This window comes from Argentina silus (genome assembly GCF_951799395.1).
Source record: "Argentina silus genome assembly, chromosome: 1".
NCBI classification, from domain to species: Eukaryota; Metazoa; Chordata; class Actinopteri; order Argentiniformes; family Argentinidae; genus Argentina; species Argentina silus.
The window spans coordinates 16,841,031-16,858,380 of NC_139655.1; the positions used below are offsets into that span (position 1 = coordinate 16,841,031).

Consider the following 17,350-nt stretch of genomic DNA (forward strand, 5'->3'; position numbering starts at 1 on the left):
ACGTGCAGGCAGGCGTCAAGTGAGTCAATTGCATCCCAGAATGCAATAGGAGGCCGTTGTCATCCAGCAGCTGGCAGTGAGCGCCGAGAGGCAATAGCAAGCGACCAACGCTACACAACTCCGAATCCATGTGACATAAAACTACCATTTAAGCGTACAGGCATCAGATGAATATGCGGGTCAGGTGTCTTGCATATATTCTAAAAGGCCTGTGAGTGTCTACAAGTCACCCAGTCTTCATTTTGGAGGATTCCTCCCCCATCCGCCGGATCGCACGGAACAGGCAATGACAACGGCCTCAGCAACTCCGCAGCAGATGAGAGACCGGCTGCTGCAGGCCATCGATAGCCAGAGCAATGTGAGTAGCTAGCTGGTTAGCCATACCTTGTTATCGAGGTAAATATTGCCGATATTTAGTCATTTTATAACAACATGCTAAATATCGAGTCATACGTGGTGATACACGCTTGCGAGTTGATACTTTGTGAGTGTAACGTTAAGCTAGTTAGCTACCCAGTTGTCGTAGCCAGCTAGCGTTAGCATTGGCAAATTGTATTCTCTCTCCGTATTGCTGCCACATAACTGCTTTTATTTTTGTTTACTACATGGTAGTTAACGTAAGCTAACTGGTAACTTACGTTTCAATAGACGTTAGAAACAAGTTAACTAATCTAAAAGTCAAAGAATGTCAACCAAGGAGCCAAGCTAGCTTAACCCTAACGTTATTAGCCAGCCAGTCCTCTCCAAGTTGACACTTGACTTTTCCCTTTTCCTCCCGTCATACACGTTGCGTAGCAAGCTCAAACTAGCTAGCTGGCTACTACTAGCTAGCTAGCTATAACAGTCAGTTAAGGATAGTTTGATTAGATGGCGAGTTGGACTTTTTCCGCAACTGAACTGCTTTAGCTATCTAACTAACTGGTAAACGAGGTGTCTGTGTAATTAATCAATACTTGTGTAGCTAGCCAATCACATGACATGGTATTTTAGCTAGCTAGCTACATCATAGTTCGTTAGTATGGGATTTTGGCTGGCTCTGTGGTTTGTCAATGGGTTAGTTACTTTGTTCTGTCCGTTCTTTCCTTGCAATCCATAATCCAGCAAACTAGCAAATGTCACTAGGCTAACGCGGTGTTATTAGCTTGGTAGTGATGGCATTGATGCAGTTTGTCTGCTTGCACCATGGTTGCCAGGGTGTCCGATTTCGCTAGTGTTTTGAATGGTCCAAGGGTGAAATTAAATATGCAACCTATATTGTTTTAAAAAAAAAGTTACTGATGGCTAGATCGCCAGATAGTCATGTAAACTAACTGTTGAATATTGGGCTCAGAAGTAGGCCCAACAGTTGCTAGCAAGCAAATATAAGTTGCCTGGCACCATCTTGCATCTCTTGACTGTATAATTCTAATTCAGCAATTATTTGCCTCACATTTTCTGATCACTTGTTTGTTCCCTCCAGCAGATTTGCAACATGGTGGCAGTATTAGAAGTAATTACTTATTTGGAGAAATACCATATCACCAAAGAAGCACTTGAGGTAAGACACATGAAGTGTTGTTGGAAATAATCTTAGCAGTGACAATGCTTGTGTGATTCCTAAAATATTTTTTCAATCACCAATTCAGGAAACCCGCTTAGGAAAACTGATCAATGATGTAAGAAAGAAAACCAAGGATGAAGACCTTGCCAAGCGTGCCAAGAAGTTGTTGCGGAACTGGCAGAAGTTGATTGAGCCGGGGCAGAATGAGACTCCATCACGGGGGGCAGCAGCGAGTGTCCCTGGCTCTGCCAACGGTGGTGCCTTACCCTGTCGAACAGACGTTCCACCTCCAGAAGTCTCCCTGGCAGGCAAGGGTGTCCCAGAGGTCAAGACCAGAAATGACATCCACAATACCTACTCGCCAAAAGCGGAAAAATCGAGCAGCCGAAAGCGCAGGGGGGAGCAAAGGGACGGTGTGCACCTACCAGCAAAAATCTCCAAGATGTTCCCCTACGAGCAGATGCACAACTCTACCCCACCACCCACTAATGGCATCGCAGGTAGTCCTGAGGTTCCCCCAGAGCAAGAGGCTACCCCATCACCAGACAGGGCCAGAACAGAGCACCTTGAGAATGACAAACACAATAGAATCCCAGTCAATGCTGTCAAGCCTCACCCCAGTTCCCCGGGGCTCACTAAATTACCAAGCACTTCCTCCTTACTCAAGACTGCTGTGCTGCAGCAGCAGGCAAGGATGGACGAAGGAGGGGGGCAGTATCAGGCCAAAAGCCCCCGCTGCCTCTCCTCAAGTCCGCGGAGTATGAAGCAAGAGACGATGTCCAAGCGCTCTTCAACATATGCACCAAAAGGGACTATCCCAAGCCCGTCTTGGAGCGCTCCCATGCCTCTGTCCCAGCCTTTAACGTCACCACCCCAGACCACTCATGTGGACGGACCACCACCCCCTGCGCATAGGTCCTCAATGCACTGGTCCAGTTCTTCAGAGGTTACCACCCACCCCCCACATAGCACTGCAACACTGGAACCCACGTCTGTCTCCCCTCCCTCCTCCCAGCTCACCCAGTACAACTCTGAGGGCGTAGGACTCCACAGACCCTTATCCTCTGAGATGGCTGAGGCTGAAGGGGCAACTTCCACATCAGAGCGCAAGAGGAGGAAGAAGTACAGGTCAAGAGACTACTCAGTCAACCTGCAGGGGCAGAACACAGAGGACACAACAAAGCCTGTGCGCTTAAAAGAGCGCAGGCTAACATTTGACCCTGTGACAGGGCAGATAAAGCCTTTGGTACATAAAGAACCCTCTCAAACAGAGGAAGTCCCCAGGCCACCTCCCCCTGAGCCCCAGCAGAGGACTGAGCTTCTGCTGCCACTGCCCATGCCCCTGCCCCTGCCCCAGCAGCCCCCTGCTCCCACCCCCAGCCCATTTCAACAGACTAACTGGAAAGAGCTGTCCCGAAACGAAATAATTCAGTCCTACTTAAACCTTCAGAGCAATGTGCTCACATCCTCAGGGGTCCGGGCCCCCGGCGCGCACTTTTTCATGTCGGAATATCTGAAACGGGAGGAGCATGACGTCAAGGAGGGGAGAAAGACGCACGTCTTGCAACCTGACAGCTTGGCAACAGACGCACCTGGGGTTAGCCGGGAGGTGACCGGCGAGGACCTCCACAAAATACACACTGAGCACTGGCCAGGGGTGAATGGCTGTTCTGACACAAAGGGCTCCTGGTACGACTGGACGAAGTGCATATCCTTGGACCCCCATGGGGACGAGAGCAAACTGAACATCCTGCCATACGTTTGCCTAGACTGAGGAGCTCATGGTGTCATCTCTGTCATTTGACAGAGAACTTGTGATATTTTGCCCACTGTGAGTTGGGGAAAGCCAGAACCGCTAAACTCCCTCCATGCCTCCCTCTTTCAAAGATAATCTATTGAGGTTTTGGTGGAAAAGTTCATTTTGTCAAAGGGCTGTTTCAGTTCTATTTTTCAAATAATAAAGTCGCAGGAAAGATGTGCCCCTGTTTGCAGAGTGCTGCTACTAACAAGGAATTGCAAACTAGGGTTCTAATAGAGGGTAGGCTGGGTTTTAGCTGTCCAGTCGAGCCACAGTTTTGTGCTCAGAAGGGGGTTTAAAGAGTTAATCTAGCACAGGTAAAGCTGAATGTGTCCAGCAAGTGGAATACTGGAGCTTATTTGGCAGTTACAAAAAGCTTTATGTCACAAAAATAAATTATAAAATTTCTTAACGTTTATGCATCTATTTATTTGACTTTCTTTTGGGAGGTTTATCTAAACAGATTTTCCTAGAGCTTTTCTGTTTGCATCACATCATCTTGGCCTGTTTTGCAATGCAAAAAAGGCATACCATTTTTTTTTTTGCACGTTCTTTCTTTTGGGTTGGCCAATGCGATAGCTACCAACATTCCATACTCCACCTGTCACCCTCTCTCTCTTTGATGTATTCATGCCATCATAATATCTTCTAGGAGGAGGTTCTGCAAACAACATCTATTTTGAATGTGTTTAATCAAAAGGTATTTTACAAATGTGTTTGTTAATGCATTACATTTTTCTGTATGTGTCAGTATGTTGGCTATCCCTCCCGCCCCATAATCATCTCCCAAGCTGAAAATGTGAGGGAAAATGTCAAAACAGAGGGTGCTAATACATTACAACTGTACTGTGAAGACTAGAAACGAAGGAACATGTTTGTATGCTGGAACTAAACTTGTTACCATTCCTTTATATCCTTTGCCTTATGGAATTCCATCACAAGATTTTACTTAGTGAATGAGCCTTAGTGAATGTACAGAAATGAGACTTCTGTATTTACTGATTCAGAAGATGACATGTTGGTAATTTAATGATTGACTTTTTTAAGGTGTGTATATGAAAATGTACAACACTCAAGTTCCAATTTGTGTACATAGTTTTGACACCCATGTCAAAGTTCCCTTGACTCTCTTAAGTGTTTCTTTTGCAGGAATGGTATACTCATTTAGAGACATGCATGATGGTGAATAAACAAGCTACATTTCTTTTGCTTTTTTTGTTGAAACATACACAAACCTAGAGAGAGAGCTGTGGTACTATCACACATTCTAAATTATGTTTTCCATGTGACAAAAACATGACTGATAGTTAAGAAGTTGTTTTTCTTTTGTTAGTCCTCAACTTGCAATTCCACAGTTTCCCACAAACAACATTTCTTAGGTTGGCTGAGATCAGACTGTGTGCACCGCTACATTCATCCCTACCAATGTGCCTTTGATGTCAATTCTGGATTTGCTTCCGCATAATATTCCTGTCCTTGGAACTAGGTCTATGTGTGACAATTCCAAATTCCATGTCTGATATAAACTGGAATATGCACAGTTTTTTCTAAGCAATGGTCCTTAGTGAACACTAATCCAGTACGGTTAAATTACAGACAATGAGACGCCACACAAACACACAGCTCGCAATAAAGAAATGCTAAAGGTGGTTGATCTGGTCAGTTTTGACTGGGACATCTTTATTTGTTCAGTGTTTAACATCTCTCAGTTGTTTGAAAAATAAAGTGATTTAAACCCTCTGCTCAGTTCACTTGTCATGCAATTTCTGTCTTGCATATACCGTTTTGTAGTACTAATAACTGTTTAACCAACAAGTATGGCACAATTATTCCATTGGTATGTAGTTTCCGTGGGGGGGGGCGTTAGTTTTTGCAGTGAACATGGATTTGAGTAGCTCTTTAATGAGTGCTGAAGAAGCTACTGTCACCTCTACAGTATGTGTTTGGATAGTTATGGTAACATTTTATTTTTTGTGCTTTACTTCAGCAAATAAAAAAAAATCCTTCTACCATCACGACTGCCTATGGCCCCTGGTCTGAGCATTGATTACTTTATCTTATGATGACTGATGGATAGATGATTCACTTACTTAAATGTATTTGTTTTAAGTCGCTTTGGATAAAGGCGTCTGCTAAATGCCATAAATGTAAATGTAAATGTAATGCAAATTGGGTTTTAGATCAAGTGATGACCATGAGGGATTTGAGTAGATCTTTAATGAGTGCTAAAGAAGCTACTTTCACCTCTACAGTATGCGTTTGGATGGTTAGGGGAACATTTTATTTTTTGTGCTTTACTCCACAAATTGGGTTTTAGATTAAGTGATGACCATGAGGCAAAAGTACAGTCAGCTTTTATTTTAGGGTATTTTCATATCTATTTGACCATTTCAAAATAAAAGCACTTCCCTGCATCGTCCCCCCATTTGAGGAAGTCATAATTTGGACAATTTAACTTGGTAAATAATGATGGAGACATTTTCATGTGAGCAGAGAATATGTTTCTGAACACTTCTGAATTCTAATAATGCCATGATTATGAAAATGTTGAATAATGTGCATTGTCCCTGTAAAACTAAATGTTATAAAGTACAGTAAAAGTCATAAATGAATCATGAACAATGGTGAGTGAGAAGGTTATGGAGGCTAGACCAAAAAATGCTAACCTCCCCTGTCTGTGGTTACTGCATTTCCAGTAACCTGTGTAATTTTCTCATTCATCATTATTCATGATTTTTCATAACCATCAGAATGAATTCAAAAACATCTCTGCTCACTTCCAAAAAAAGTGTCTCCAGACATTCACCATTCACTCACCACTGAGCAAGACACAATGTATATGGGACCAAATACTAACAATTCGACTTCATGAAGTTAATTTCGAAATATTTTGATGAAATAGATAGATATGTAGTAAAATACCTACATATAACAGCTGATATTCTATATATCTGTCTCTGGAGTAGGCCTGTAGAGCAATTAACTGTCCAAACACATGGATGTGTCTGTACATGAACCATAACTTCACGTCTTTGAGTCGTGCACATTTACGTCATGAGAGGCGTTATAGTTACTAAACCACTGTTAGCCTACTTCCAGAACATCCCTCCCCTTTAAAACATGAATCACTACACCTCCATGGTATCACCTTCCTGCCCTTTGACAACCAGCTGTTCTTCTCTGACTCGACACCACACTACAAGCTCTTCCCGTACATATCGGATGGCCTACCGCATTTGGAGTTACAACCAACCCCCTTGTACAGTATCAGCAATGAGGCCTTAAATCCAGTACACTGCTGCCTGTCTGTTAGATTAGCACTTTATTTTTCTAGAGGAACTTCTTTTGTGGTGTCACATACAGGAAATGATAATCAGCACATACAGTGTAAGCACATAAACAGTTACATAGATTACATATATTTACATCAACCCACTACAATAAGGTGCATAGGTCTAAATGGTAACAATGCTTCTCATTCAATAGCCTTATAGAGGCTGGCACAAAGATAGTGAGCCCTCTTTTGGTCCTCATGGGCAGAGACCAGATATTGCGGCCTGATGGTGGGTCTGCTATTATAGCCTTGCATATCACCATGGACACTTGATAAAATTATGTCAGACATGACATAAACACTCACTGCGCAGTTTATTAGGAACACTATACTAATACTGGGTAGGGCCTCTCTTTGCTCTCAAAACAGCCTCAATTCTTCGTGGCATTGATTCCACAAGATGTTGGAAACATTCCTTTGAGATTCTGGTCCATGATGACATTGGACCATTGGATTGCATCACGCAATTCCTTCAGATTTTTCAGGTGCACTTCAAGCTGTGAATCTCCCGTCCTACCACACCCAAAGATGTTCTATTGGATTCAGATCGGTGACTGGAAAGGCCACTGAAGAACACTGAACTCATTGTCATGTTCATGAAACCAGTTTGAGACGACTTTTGCTTTGTGACGTGGTGCATTATCATGCTGGAAGTAGCCATTAGAAGATGGGTAAATTGTGGCCATGAAAGGATGCACACGGTCAGCAACAATACTCATTAGGCTGTGGCATTCAAACAATGATTGATTGGTATTAACGGGCCCAAAGTGTGCCAAGAAAACATTCCCCACACCATTACACCACCATGATAAGGTGTACAGGTGTTCCTAATAAAGTTCTCTGTGAGTGTATATGCAGGACTGTTTTCAGTGTCAGTTGTGAAGATTCGTTCATTCTTTCCTGCCCACACGCATGCGCATCACTCGCAAAACTCAGAAACACTCGTACTTTCTTCCCACGAAACACAAAGATGTGGATTCGCATTGGATTCCGGTTTTTAATAGGGTAAAATAAATCTGAACTATTACAACCGGCCGCGCGCAGTCCGTAAAAATTACTGACATGACGGAGCTGCTCTGGTTACATTACCCTGCCTCCCTTTGTAAAACTAATCCTGTCCGAATAGTTCTATTGGTTTACAACATTTGTAACAAGTACTACAATTATGTACCACGATATATATTATATGTAAGATATTCTGCTCCAGTCAAGTATTTATTAATCATGTTTACAGTCAAATAAGTATTAACCATGTTTGTTACTTTCTTATGATTTCATTGAGCGTAAAGCCCAGGAAAGAGTAGAGGGGAGCTTTTTATGCACTGAAATGTGGCTCCGCAGCAGTATCATGACATCATCCAGTAGCTCATTGTACTTTGGTAGTACCTCAAACTTTTTTCTACGGTGACTCAAGATCCCCCAACTGCTGCTCGTCTGGCATGCGGAGTAGGATACTCCCACCATTCAGGAATTTGGGACTTTCATTCCATATAAGGACTTTTTGATATCAATCACGACCAAGAGAGAAAGGGAAAGGTGGAGCCTAAAATCGATTAACGAAGAGTACGTCTTCGTGTAAGCGTTTTTATTGGTGGTTCGAAAAAAGAAAGGAAGTATTTAGTTCGCTCCGGAGTTTCATTGAAAGAGAAACGAAAATAAAAGTGTACTATCGTCCTCGCTCAAAGAAACTAACAAAAAATATCATCACCAAAGTAAAGGTACACGTTCACAATGTCTGGCTTTAACAAAGGTCCTGCCTATGGGTTTTCTGCGGAAGTCAAAAACAAGGTAAGTGAATAAAATGATAATATGCATTTGCCTGGTAACCTACAGCTTGTATATATTTTTTTAAAGTATGTATACAATTCTATATAAATAAATCATGGGTGTGTATCCAGGTCATTTTCAGATCACGTCATGTGGGCCTGTTGACTTGGGCTTAAAATAAAATCATCATTCAAAACGTGTGAAACACATGCATATTATGCACGTGCATGAATATTACTTTGATAATACATTCTAAGAATGATACCTATATTATTTAGTTTAGGTTTTAGGTGAGGTTGGCACTTAAAAAGTAGGCTATGGGCGTTGCCCTTATTGGCAGTGTAAATGTCCTTGTGGCAAAAATTGAAATCCCTATGTACGATTCCATTACCGTGGTACACTGCAATCACACATGTCGGTACTTGTCATCCACTATGTCCCTACTGCAGTTGATGTCATCCCATCCTGCGAGGTCACTGTCCTGCTTGTCCTTCTCAGATAACTTACTGATCCTGTGGCGGACGCATGTGAATCAATACGCACTGCGCTGAAGATGTAGTGCGCCTCCCATTAAAAACAACAACAAAAACGTCTCCGATTCAAATTTACGTATAAGTTCAGATGCATCTTAGAAAGTTATTCTCGATAAAAACAAAACAAAAAAAACGGGGTCATTGTTATCTAAGGCATATCCTCCACACAAAACAAAGCCTCCATGTTGACATAAACATGGAGATATAGGCCTATTCAGAGCAAATAACTATTCAACCTTGTGTCATTGTCTTTATGCCTGCATAATAACAATGTAGGCCTAACAGGTGAAGTGGAATTGAAACTCTCCAGAGTCGATTTTTTTAAATTTTATTTTAACCATAGCTCCACCAGTATAAACAGACAACTCATTATTGTCCTTATTTTACCTAATAAACTATGTATATTTTTCCCATGATGTTCCAAGTTAGGTTGATAACTGTCCTCTCTCATTGGCTGTAGTAATCTGTTAGATACCGGTATGCATTTGTATGGTCTGTGTCTGACACACACAACAATGTGTATTTGTCATTCAGCTGATTTATAGTTTACATTCCTTGGCTATGTCCTTGTATGGGAGACGGGTCCCTTCCCTTCTCCACAGTCAGCACCATTGGGTCGCAGAACACAATCTACTTGATGTAAAGCTGTTGGTTTCCTCACATACCAAAGATGTTCGTGAGGGTAAAACCAAGAGCTGTGTGGTATTTCCTGCCATTGATGACGTAGCCTGCTCTATGCTATGTGTGGTATTTAAGGTTTTCGAGTTTTCCCCTCCTTGACTAGGCCCTGTCAGTGAAGAGGGTAGGCTAGGTTAAGTCAATCTTCTGGTTACTGAATTCAAACAAAACTGACCCTAAGAAACAGCTTTTGTGGTCCAAGTTCATTCATTTGATTGACATTTAACCCAATTTCCTAACAGCTACTTTCCCTATTATCCAGATTGGGCCATGGGTTGAATTCCTTGAGTTCAACATGTCTCTCTGAATTACATATTTCAATGTCTTCATGGGGATTAAAGCAACTAATGTTTTAAATTGAGGGATAACTGACTCAAGCAAAAGTAATTAGAAGACTTGCATTCCTAGAAAGTTCAACCGACTGTCCTTATTTGGTTGCACTTGAAGCTCAGTTTCACATTGCCTTGGAGAAAAAATAGGAGAGAATGCTTTGACCCTACTCCTTGCAGAATTCATGTAACTTCAAAGGTGCATTATCGCAATACATTATTTTTTTTAAATTATTTGTATCTATATATTCCACCCAAGGCACTTATACACTGTTTGACTGTTATTACTTGATAGTGTATTGTTATTATTCTATTTTATTCCTATCCTTATATTCACTGCACTGTTTAGAGGTAGTTTGTAATAATCATTGAATTGTCCGTTTACAGCTGTATCCTGTGCACATGATAAATAAACTTTGATTGAGGTGCTATCATAGTTGAAAGGGAACTTTTCAGGTCTTTTTGCCTAAAATCTTATCATCTGGAAATTAAATACATGTTCAATTGGATTTAAATTTGCCCTCAGCAGTTACAATCAATAAAGACAAGTTAGCAAGTTCTAGTGGCAGTGTTACGTCCCCAAGTAAGGTCTAGGGGATGAGGGGAGTAACAATGAAGTGGACCAGGGGACAAAGAAGCGGAGGCAGACGGGAGAATACAGATAAACCAATAATTTATTGATCATACGAAATAATAGCAAAGTTCTGAGAACTTCCAAATACAAACTGAAAACTACCTTCTCGAAAAGGGGAGAATGCGAGGACTGGTTTAACAAAAGATAGTAGTTATAGAAAAATAAGGTTGACACCGTAATTAAACACTCTCAAAGCGAGTCAAATTTACCGACACCAGCACACACTACCACTGTAGTAAAGGGGCGCTATAGCACAACACGATAGGTTGCTGGATGGCCCACTGGCAACATCTGTGAGTTCTTCCCAGCCTTTTATAGTCCACTCTTGATGACCAGGTGAGAACAGGTGTGCACACCTATGCCATCACCATGGCAATAGGAAGGGGAAAGGGCGGTAACCTGGGAAGAGGCACAGGAAACAACAAAAACACACACACTACAGCCGTAACAGGCAGCTATACATGCCCAAATCTAACACCCCCTGCACCATGTTTCACAGATGAGGTGGTATGCTGTAAATCTTGGGCAGATGCTTTTTTCTCCAAACTTTCCTCTTGCAATCACTTGTAACATGGTAAATTATCATATTAGTCTTATCTGTCCACAAGACCTTTTTCCAGACCTCTGCAAGCTTTTTAGGTACTTTTTAGCAAACTGTAACCTGACCATCCTTTTTGAGGATAACTAATTAGTTATCCTCAGCACCTTGCAGTGAAGCGTCTGTAGTTTGGCTTGTGACTTATTCTGTGGATGGTAGTCTCTGACACATTCACGCCTATCTCCTGGAGAGTTTTTCTGATTTGTGGGACAGTTGTTTTGGGTTTTTCTTGATGGTGAGCATTCTCCAGGCATCCACTGTGGAAGTCTTCCTTGGCCTACCAGCCTGTTTGCGATTGCTGAGCAGCAATGCTTTATTATTTAATTTTTTAATGATGGTCCAAACTGTTGATTTTGGCAAACCTATGGTTTTGGCACTTTCTTTTTTCTGATTGTTCAGCCTAATGGCTTCCTTTACTTTCATTGACACCTTTTTTGTCCTCATGTTGACAGACACCAATAGCAAACTCCAAAGGCAAAGCCTAGAATCAATACTAGACATTGACAGCTCTCCTATGCCTACACAAATGATGTGACGGAACACACATGACTTACCAGAAACACCTGTCAAGCCAATTGTCCCATTACTTTTGGGTACCCTAAAATACAGTGACTATGCATAGAAAGTATTGTAATTTCTGAATAGTGAAACCAATATGTACACAAACGCAATCAAATCTCTACTTTAACCTCATAATTATTTGATTTAAAAAATGCAGTAAAATGCTTTACTGTCCCATTACTTACACAGGGCACTGTATGTTATCATAGCATTTACAAATCATAACATCACCTTGAACACTTCTCAAGAAGTCAGTCTGTGCACATAAAGTTGACCGTGACACTTCACCAGCTACCCTGCTGTGCTTCAGGGGAGAGAAGAATTAAGTGGTTGAACAAACAGGATGTGTGTGTGCGCGCACGCACATGTCAATGTCAAGTCTGAGTGCTGTAATACACAAGAATATCACTTATAATATTCCATTTAGTCAACACTGTGAAATGTACAGTAATTGTAAAACATCATTATGGCTGCTTATAAACATTTTTTTTATCTCCCCCCTCCAGATTGCTCAGAAGTATGACCCTCAGAGGGAGGAGGAGCTACGGGTCTGGATCGAGGATGTAACTGGTTGTGCTATTGGTGATGACTTCCAGAAAAGCCTGAAAAATGGTGTCACATTATGCGAGTAAGCGTGTATCATACACTCAATTGCATGCGTCACCTGTCAAGCCAATTTACCAATACTTTTGGTGCCCTGAAATAGGGGGACTATGTATAAAAGGGTTGTGGTGAAAGCAATCTGAAATAAGAACACATTGAATAAAAGCTGAGAATCTCTGCTTAACCTCATAGTAATTGTTTCAAATCCAAACTGTTGGAGTATAGAGCTAAAAGAAGACAACATTCCTTCCCATACATATGGAGGGCACTGTAGGTCTATTGAGTATATTACCCTCTGATTTATTGTGTAATCTGTAATCTAAGCAATTAACTCCTACTGTAATCTAAACAAGCAAACTCTCTCTCCCTTAGACTGATCAACAAACTTCAACCTGGCTCTGTGAAAAAGATAAACCAGTCCACTCTAAACTGGCATCAGGTGAGCTGGTGGGATGTGTTATCGCTGCTGTACATCAGACAAGCTTAGTCATGAACAGACTTCACCAAGTTTTGTTTATTTTTCTAGTCAAAAAACATGTCTGAGCATCTGCTTGTCAAATCCGTTATAGTGGGGGTGCAACTTTTGGGCTAGTGAATATGTACTCAAATGTAAAGAGTGGATTATTAATTTATTGTTTTCTTGGGCAAAGGGGCACATAATAATAATTTTCCTGAAATCTATTCCTGTGTGATAAGCTCTTTTACTTATTGAATGTCATCTGGTGTACGTGTCTGATTCTAGTTGGAGAACCTGACTAACTTTACCAAAGCCATCACAACTTATGGACTGAAGCCACACGACATCTTTGAGGCCAATGACCTGTTTGAGAGTGGAAACATGACCCAGGTCCAGACCACGCTCCTGGCTCTTGCCAGCATGGTAAGACTTTCAGTTATACACCACTGTTGGAAGTGAAACTTGTGAATATGCTTTCTCTCAAGCTGTGTAGCAGCTCACATAAGTATAGAGAAGGTTGTTAGCCAAACTGCACTAGCGTGTTGAGTTACCTTGCCCTACCATTTAGCTGAATGGTCTAATTGGGTCTCTTGAGTCCATCTTGATTTTAATACCCCATCTGTCATACTTGAATGATGCCTAACAATTCAGTAATGACTGATATTTTTGGGAGTCCAATATGATGGTCTGTGCAATTTCCAATAGGCCAAGACCAAGGGCCTGCAGTCCCGAGTGGACATTGGGGTGAAGTATGCAGACAAACAGGAGAGGGCGTTTGATGAGGAGAAGATGAAGGCTGGACAGTGTGTCATTGGACTGCAGGTAAGAGAATGTGCAGATACACCACAGTGGATATTTTTCTTGTGATCTTTTAGCTTCCTCAATAGTCTCCTCAATAGCCAGCTTTGTTGTTGTTATTAGTATTGGTGCCACCTAAGACAACAATGATGGATAATGCTGGATAAGACTGGCAATATGGTTTTGTCCAAATGTAGTCCATGAATGACTTCCGGTTCAAGCCGAAAAATCTCCATACATTTTTCATACATGCCTTCTGTTACACCTAGGCGTACAGTTGTGCTTGGTTCGGGTAACCATTTCTCAATTATTTTGTCTCCAAGTCAGAAGTTGAAAATCAATAAGTTAACTTAGAGACTAGAGAGCCAACTTAATGAATAATCATACGCTAGTGAACCGGACAAGAAAACGTACAAGAAACTGGACACCTATGTTACACAATGCTTATGTAAATCCAGATAATATATAATATGAATTGTTTTTTTTGCTTGAATGGCATGCTTCGGAGCTCTGGCATCCAGATTATTGTTATTTTAAAGACTTTGCTGTTCTGACTTTGTTTTTCTAGCTTTAGTCTGAACATTGATTTGATCTACACAGCAAGATTAGTTGTCAACAATGTTTAAGAGGGGTTGTTATATCCGACTTATCCTGCTGCCCTTTAATAACTGATATAGATGGGGACAAACAAGTGCGCCAGCCAGGCAGGTATGAACGCGTATGGCACTAGGAGACACCTCTACGACGCTAAATCTCACATACTGCCCCCCATGGACAACTCCACCATCAGCCTCCAAATGGGGACCAACAAGGGGGCCAGTCAGGTAAAAGTCGCATTTTAGGACTGGTCATGTCAAATTGTAGTGATTTGTTGGTTTAGATTTCCTTACAGTCATATCTTCAGGGATTATCGAAGTAAAATGTATAGAACAAAAATGGGGAGATTGATATTCGTAAATGAAATGGTTGTTTGTTCACTTTAGCTTTTACTATTAACAGCTTCTTGCGTGAAAAGTTCAATGGATATATAGTAAACCTCTTTCTCCCTATTTGTCAGGCTGGCATGACAGCCCCAGGTACCCGACGCGCCATCTATGACCAGAAGTTGGGCACTGACAAATGTGACAACAGCACCATGTCCCTGCAGATGGGCTACAACCAGGGTGCCAACCAGAGCGGGCAGAACTTTGGCCTAGGCCGCCAGATCTACGACGCTAAGTACTGCCCTAAGAACGAGGAGGGTGAGGAGCAGAACGGAGCTGGGTCCTGCGACTACGTTCCAGAATTCCAAGATGAGGGTTATCAGGGATACCAGGATGATGCGCAGGTATACCAAGAAGAGGGGCAGGATTATTAAAAGGGGAGGTTCCGTAAAAGCGTGCTGATTAGAAAACAGAAGAAACCTCAAGGCTTTTTATATATTTTATTTTTACATAAGATTTTCACCTTTTCCGTGATCTGCTTTTAGTATTGGAGAAAAATGCCTTCTTGCCCTCATGTGGTTAGGATCAATTTCACACCTATCACAATTATCCATACATTCCATTAGTACATTTTTATGAGTGTTGAAATGGCTATACAAAGGTGTTTTTTTAAAAAGTGTAACCACTAAAGCCAGTACTTTGTCTGAGCTGTGATTTGTTTTGTAAAGTGCCAAACAATCCTTTCCTAGTTTCCCCAACCTCTATTAACACGTTTTGCAACGTTGGTTACATTTTAAAGGGATGCCAATGATTTAATCATCAGCCAAATATTAACTCATGGAATCTAGTATATTGCTAAGACAAGATGTCTAAAAACCCTCTGTATTGACACAGGAAGAACATGGAATATTGATAAAAAAACGTGTTCTATTGTTGGAATTTGCCCATTCTTGTATTTATGCCTAATAGTCATGTTCATAGTCTCTCAAGTCAGACGTGTTGCCTTCCACTATTTACATATGTTCCCAACTGATGCGGATGGCTCGAGACTATATTGATAATGTAAACTATACATTTTATATTTCTTTAATTGATGTGAATATGAATGTGAATTTGTTACAACTGCTTGTATTTTTAGTTGCTAATATAAAAGGCAATAAGTAGTTCTTATTTGTTGAGACCGAGGGAAGAAAATGTGTTTGTCGGAACAAACCACTGTCTCAACTGTCATTCTGTTCCTTTTTTTTGTACCCCATATAGGCTTTTTGAGAGGAAGTAATTCCTGTTTGCAAAACCAGTAGAACTGAAACCAAGCTTTTCATTGGATTAGAGTATCTTGAGAAAACATTTTTCAACATTCCAAGCTGAATACTGGATTAATTTGTCAATTCTTTCCACATTGTTTAATGTTTTAATGGAATCATGTTTCACTGATGATTGAAAAGAGGACAAGACATATTTTTTAGTCAGTGATTGTTCATATGTATTTTGTTTGAAATGTATTTTCTACACTCTGAAGGGAAATTAGCTCTTACTACCTTTGGTATTATCATCATACATTCCTGAGCTTTCGTTTGAATCCATCATTCATTATATAATGGATAAACATTTGTTCATATTGAGAAATGTATATGTGTGAATGATGTGTAATAAAGATGTACATTATATACAAACTTGAATAACATGCATATAACTTTCTCAAATTTGGTTAAGAAGTTGATTTGACTATAAAATGCTGCATTATCTAGCCATTATAGCTGTTATCTGTTTCTCATATTACCTGACATTCCCTGTGCGTACCATAACATTGGTTCGCTGAGGGGAATGACATAAGCTAGGCCATGGCGCCTCGTAACAAGCCAAGGTTACAAAAATAGATCTGATTTACAAAGCCACTGTTCAACACTGTTAAGCCCAATGATCTACAGTGCCCTGCATAAGTAATGGGACAGTGAAGTATTTCTTTCTTCTTTTGGTTCATGTTGGTTTCACCATTTAGGGTTAGTTACTAACCCTAACATTTTGTATACATAGTCCCCCTATTTCAGGGCACCAAAAGTAATGGGACAGATCCATATAATGTCCAAATTAAGCATGCAATAACTGCCTGAAGTCTGCGACCCATTGACCCCACCAGATGCTGGGTATCTTCTGTGGTGATGCTCTGCCAGGCCTATATTGCAGCCATCTTCAGTTGTTTGTTTTGAGGTCTTTGTGCCTAAAATGTTATCAGGAAATTAAATGCATGCTCAATTGGATTTAAATCTGAAGATTGTCTTGGCCAGTCACGAACATTACACTTTTTGGCCATGAAGAACTCCCTAGTTGCTATAGCAGTATGTTTTTGGATATTGTCTTACTGTATGATGAAGCACCATCCAATGAATTTGGAGGCATTTGCTTGTATTCAAGTAGACAAGATGTTTTTGTACACTTCAGAATAAATGTTGCTGCTGCCATCAGCAGTTATATCATGAATTTAGACAAGTTAGCCAGTTCTAGTGACAGCTATACATGCCCAAACCAACTCTACCATGTTTCACAGACAAGGTGGTATGATGTAAATCTTGGGCTGATCCTTTTTTCTCCAAACTTGCAAACATGATAATATTTATCTTATCTGTCCACAAGGTCTTTTCCAGTCCTCTACAGGCTTCTAATGTACTTTTTAGCAAACTGTAACCTGACCATCCTTTTTGAGGATAACTACAGTGAAGCCTGTAGTTCAGCTGGTGACGTATTCAGTGAATGGAAGTCTCTGACACATTCACGCCTAGTTAATTATGGTGAGCATTCT

At 40.9% G+C, this 17,350-nt stretch overlaps 2 protein-coding genes across 3 annotated transcripts; both read left to right on the plus strand.

Annotated features, from left to right (window-relative positions):
* Nucleotides 1-91: 91 nt before the first annotated feature.
* On the plus strand, nt 92-4,903 carry crsp7 (cofactor required for Sp1 transcriptional activation, subunit 7). Of its 2 annotated transcripts, none has more exons than XM_083675550.1 (3): nt 92-358; nt 1,460-1,537; nt 1,626-4,903. In XM_083675550.1, the coding sequence occupies exons 1-3, from the start codon at nt 287-289 to the stop codon at nt 3,312-3,314; spliced, it is 1,839 nt and encodes a 612-aa protein (XP_083531676.1). In that variant the 5' UTR covers nt 92-286; the 3' UTR covers nt 3,315-4,903. The 2 variants fall into 2 exon arrangements, with proteins under 2 accessions (XP_083531676.1, XP_083531677.1); XM_083675551.1 differs by having other exon boundaries at nt 1,463-1,537.
* Nucleotides 4,904-8,268: 3,365 nt separating this feature from the next.
* cnn2 (calponin 2) lies at nt 8,269-16,235 on the plus strand. The gene is made up of 7 exons (XM_083676649.1): nt 8,269-8,460; nt 12,279-12,400; nt 12,748-12,814; nt 13,118-13,255; nt 13,538-13,654; nt 14,308-14,454; nt 14,688-16,235. Exons 1-7 carry the CDS (start codon nt 8,404-8,406, stop codon nt 14,985-14,987), a joined length of 948 nt encoding a protein of 315 aa, XP_083532775.1. The 5' UTR covers nt 8,269-8,403; the 3' UTR covers nt 14,988-16,235.
* Nucleotides 16,236-17,350: the final 1,115 nt, after the last annotated feature.